Raw genomic sequence first — 5,218 nt, forward strand, 5'->3', positions numbered from 1 at the left:
CGTGGGTCTGTTTGATGGCGTTCCCTCTAAGCTGAGTCAGTGTGAGCCAGCTCAGTTTTTTTAGCCTCCGGCTCACACGTTTTTTGTCTCAGCTCAGGAAGGAAGGGCTCCAGAGCAAACTGATTTATGCAGGAGCCAAATCGCTCGCTCACAACTTCAATGCCAGTAGCTCACAGAGTAGAGTTTTTGCTCACAAGGCTCCACAGCTTAGAGGGAGCACTGTGTAACACGAGTCTTTGAAACCCAAGAAGTTGGAATAAAGTTATTTCATAACTTCAGCCTAGTCTGCATGAACTTGTACGATTTTTTTTTTGAGCCACCGCGTGGATCTGTTTGATGGATAGCAGTGTTCCCTCTAAGCTGAGTCAGTGTGAGCCAGCTCAGTTTTTTTAGCCTCCGGCTCACACGTTTTTTGTCTCGGCTCAGGAAGGAAGGGCTCCAGAGCAAACTGATTTATGCAGTAGTTCCCTCTAAGCTGAGTTAGTGTGAGCTAGCTCAGTTTTTTAGCCTCCAGGTCACACATTTTTTTGTCGTAGCTTAGGAAGGGATGGCTCCAGTGTTCCCTCTAAGCTGAGTTAGTGTGAGCTGGCTCACAGTTTTTTAGCCTCCGGCTCACACATTTTTGTCTTAGCTCAGGAAGGATGGCTCCAGAGCAAACTAATTTATGCAGCAGCCAAATAACTTGCTCACAATTCTAATGCCAGTAGCACACAAAGTGGAATTTTTGCTCAAAGGACTCCACAGCTTAGAGGGAACATTGGATGGCTCCAGAGCAAACTAATCCATGCAGCAGCCAAATCGCTCGCTCACAACTTTAATGCCAGTAGCTCACAAAGTAGAAGTTTTGCTCACAAGACTCCACAGCTTAGAGGGAGCATCGGTTAGGAGAAGTGTTCCCTCTAAGCTGAGTGAGTGTGAGCTAGCTCACAGTTTTTTAGCCTCCAGCTCACACATTTTTGTCTTCGCTCGGGAAGGAGGGCTCCAGAGCAAACTAATTTAAGCAGGCGCCAAATTGCTCGCTCGCAACTTTAATGCCAGTAGCTCACAAGGCAGAATTTTTGCTCACAAAGCTTCACTGCTTAGAGGGAGCATTGATGGAAAGGTGTTAACACCAGTCCTTGAAACCCAAGAAGTTTGGGAAATCTGGCCACCCTAGGAGACAGGGTAACCCCGCCCGTCCGCCCCCCACTTGCCAGCCTTTTCCCCTCACCCCCAGAAATGTTCAGCAACTCCCGAGTATTTTCCAAAGTCTTCTGTCCATTTATTTTAATATTTAAAAACACAAATATTGTCTGTTCAGTCAAAGAGTTCCTGATACAGAGAACAATGTAAACACCGGCAGATCCACCATCTCTCCCAGTTGTGCGTATTGGGGGACCTCCGCGGGGCCAATCCGGCCAACTTTCCCGTGTTTCCTGGTGAAACCAATCCCCCCTCCCCCCAAATCTGATCAAGTAGCGATACCTTGCGGCAGCTGAGCTCAGCGGGACAAATCCCGTCGATGCACTGAAACCCCGGCCTGGCAGAGTAGGGAAACCCTCCGCCCGCTGGACTTCAGCAGTCCCCCAAATCCATCTTCTCGCTAGGCCCCGTTTAAGTTCGTCCAAGACAGGCCCATCCCTGCTCTGTGGTATTCTGACCCTGGGCTCCGAGGAGGCTCCAAATCCAAGATTCGCCTCTCGATTTTCTGTTTTCTTTTTGCCCAAAACATCAGCTCGTTTTTTATTTAAAAAAAAAATACAAAAACCCGTCTCGGCCCACACCGGAGCCTCCTTCAGGTGGGCCTGAGGCCGTTGTCGTGGCAACCGTCCTCCCACCTGCCGACGTGCTCCTTGGGTACCGTTTCGTCTGAGTGGAGTCCGGCGGCAGGGCACAAAAGTCTATCCAGGGTCCCCACCGGGGCGGGCTGGTCGTTGAGCAGCAAGGCTTGCCGCACGAGGGCCGAGACCTCCTCGTGCCGGTCGCTCTCCCAGTCTGGCAAGGCGGGGGTCCCCGGAGAGCAGGCCATTGGCGCAGGACTCGGACCGGGGAACGCCTCTTGGATGCCGCTGCTGTGTGCCCGGCACTTGAGCCGGAGCTTGTGGGGAAGGGCGGCTGTCTTGACGTCAGGATGGGCGTCCGGCAGCAGGGCGAACGGAGCAGGCGAGCATCTCCAGCCGGGCTCCTCCCCATTCTCCTCGCTGGAGTAGCTGTCAAAGGGAGACGCAGGCTCCGGAGCCTTCGGGGCGTGCTCCGCCCCAACCAGCTCCCCCTCCAAATAATCCGGGGCCATGCCATAGCTCTGGGATTTGGAGCAGTAGCCGGAGTGAGGCTGCAGGTCCTCCGCCCGGCAATGGGCGTTGCTCTCCGGACTGGGGCTTCTGGCCGTTTCGACGGTGCAGCCTTCCGCCTGCTCCTGTCGGTGAGGGAGCAGCGGATGGGGTGGGGCCACAGCCGTAAAACCGTTGGCACTGAAGAGGATGACGCCCCGAGGAACCGAGCCCGTGGGCTCCGGGGGGTGCTGCAGGGGAGCATCCCCATAGGCCCGACTGACCGCCTGGGCTTCGCCAAGCGTCTGTGGCACGGGGCTACCCCGTGACGAACTGTCCGAAATGTCAGAGAGTGATCCCCGGGGCGAGTATTTGGTGTCCCGGCTTGACTGCTCGGTCTCGGAGGAGTCCTCCGAGTGCTGAGACCGGGAGAGAGCCCCGGAGTACCTGCCGTCGTCACCAGTCCCGTAGAAGTGCCCGGCGGAGGTGGAGTTGGCTGTGCTCAGCTGCTGGCTCTTCTCCATGAAGGCTGCCGTGCTGATGAGCCCGAAGCGCAACTTGAGCTGCAGCAGCTCGGTCTTGAGCCGCACATTCTCCTCGTTGAGGGCCATCACCCGGTTCTCCAGCACCAGGTCGTTGAAGCGCCGCTTCTCCCGAGAGCGCTTGGCGGCCTCGTTGTTCTTGCGACGCTTCTCCCAGTAGCTGTCGTCCTTCTTCTCGTCGGAGATGAACTCCCGCTTCCGTCGGCAGTTGGCGTTGGGCTTGCTCTTCAGCGCCCGGGCTCGCTGGATCATGCCGTCTTGGTGGAAGCCGGGGAAGCTCCCGGCCACGCACAAGGTAGGCGAGTTGAGACTCTCCATCATGCCAAGGAGGGGTGGCACGAACACCCCCCCCGTGCAACTAGCAAAGGGCAGATAGGATTCTGTCTGCTGTCGGAATATTTTCCCTCCCAGTCGCTTCAGCGGCGGGAATCAATGCGTCTTCCAGGATTTACCACCAGAGGGGGTTACCAAGTGGTATTGCCAAGGGTGCCGCTTCCAACGTGGCCTTGCGCTGTGCTCCCGTTGCCAAGTCGAGTGAGTCCCGGGTGCCCACCGAGGCCAGAGATACTGCCCGATACAGGGTGACCATCTTCTAAGACACCCGCCGGAGCTGAACTTCCTTCAGATTTCTCTGAGCTGGAAGTCCGGGATTTGCCGGTCCCCACTGAACGCTGGCAGGATAATCTTTCAGTCCACTGGAAACAGGTGGGGGCTTTGCAGCAGTACTTCTACGGGCTCCGAGAGCAGAGATGTTGCCGGACACCGGGAGCGGCGAGAAGTGAAGGGAGTTGGTGGCCGCGTCAGGCCCAGCAGTCAGCAGAAACGCCTAGAGGAGGGAGGACACAAAAGAAGGGGGTTACACCTCTGCCCGCTGCTGTTACACACCTCCGGCTCCGCTTACATAATCCAGCAGGTTCAGACAACACTGCGGCAGCCAATGGCAAAGACGGGCCACACCCTGCATTCCAGCTCTCTCCAGAAAGGGCTGTGTGGCTGTACACAGCAGGTGGAGTCCCCCCCCCCCAAAAAAAGAACGGCACTCATACACATGTATATTTTTGCACGGGGCCTTATGCTGCCTGGCCTAATAGCCCCCAGCGCAGTACACAAACCCGCTTCTTGCTGTACGGGCAACACAAACATGTATCATAAGCTTGTACAAATGAAACACGACACCTGAAGAAGGGACACATACCACATGTAGCAAAAGTTAAGTTAAAGGTTTCCCTTGCTGGAAAGCCAGTCGAATCCGACTCTAGGGCCGCGGTGCTCCTCTCCGTTTCAAAGCCGGAGAGCCAGCGCTGTCCGAAGACATTTCCGTGGTCATGTGCCGGCATGACTAAGCACCAAGGCGCATGGAACGCTGTGACCTTCCCACCGAAGTGGTACCTATTTATCGACTTGCAATTTCTTGCTTTCGAACTGCTAGGTTGGAAGGAGCTGGAACTAGAGACACATGAAGGTGACATACCACCAATGGTCCCTCTAAGCTGTGGAGTCTTGTGAGCAAAAATTCTCCTTTGTGAGCTACTGGCATTAAAGTGGTGAGCGAGTGACTGAGCAACGGCATCAGTTTGTTTGCTCTGGAGCCGTCCTTCCTGAGCGAAGACAAAAATGTGTGAGCCAGAGACTAAAAAACTGTGAGCTAACTCACACTAACTCAGCTTAGAGGGAACACTGGACACCACATGTAGCAAAGGAGGTGTACACAAATGTGATCGCCAGGCATTATAGCACTGGAAGGTCAGAGGACAGGTGTCCAGCAGGCAGATCGGAACCGCCAGGCACCCTTGAAGGTCCACTGGACACCACACCAGTGCAAGGGTGTTCCTATCAGTGAGGCTTGTGGAAAGACTAATTAGTGGAAGGGACTGGATCCTCTTGAATCCACTGCCTCGGGAACCAAAAAATAAATAAATCTCGGGATGACTCTGGATCCTCCTATGACCTCGGCGCACACCCCGACACCTCGCACCCCGAGGCGCACGCAACACCTTTTCCTCTCACGTCCTCGCCCCATCTCACCACAGGCACACACTCAACCACACATGCCAATCTCGCCTTCCATCTTGGAAATCGCACACGGGCGGCGCGCTTCTCCCAAGTCCCAGTGTGCGCACAACGAGGACACAGCTCATTCACAAATGCGCTCAGGTCAGACACACACACACACGTGTGCGCGTGTTGTGTCGTCGCCCATCCTCAAGAGCCTTGCACACACGGAGCACCTTCCTCTCTCGCGGGCAACGAATCCTTCTCTTCCTCGCGCACAGACACTGCCACACCCTCATTGCGCACATGAGCTCGCTCTGTGTATGCTTGGGGAGGTGGAGGAGGGGTTCTGATAAGCGCCTCACCCCATTTTGACTACAGAGCAAAAAGGGCAGCAAGCCCGGTGAGCTGTAGAAGGAAAGCCACCGACCGGCC

At 55.5% G+C, this 5,218-nt stretch overlaps 1 protein-coding gene across 1 annotated transcript in view; it reads right to left on the reverse strand.

Moving 5' to 3' along the window:
- Window positions 1-1,261: 1,261 nt before the first annotated feature.
- Window positions 1,262-5,218, reverse strand: part of LOC107122779 (nuclear factor interleukin-3-regulated protein-like) — a 6,376-nt gene continuing 2,419 nt past the window's right edge. Inside the window, exon 2 of the mRNA XM_015425913.1 lies at window positions 1,262-3,617. Within this exon, the coding sequence (XP_015281399.1) occupies window positions 1,775-3,112 (1,338 nt within the window). The 5' untranslated portion in view covers window positions 3,113-3,617 and the 3' untranslated portion in view covers window positions 1,262-1,774. The remainder of the gene's footprint in view (window positions 3,618-5,218) is intronic.

Source organism: Gekko japonicus, unplaced genomic scaffold, assembly GCF_001447785.1.
Source record: "Gekko japonicus isolate JY-2015 unplaced genomic scaffold, Gekko_japonicus_V1.1 scaffold3219, whole genome shotgun sequence".
Lineage (NCBI taxonomy): Eukaryota > Metazoa > Chordata > Lepidosauria > Squamata > Gekkonidae > Gekko > Gekko japonicus.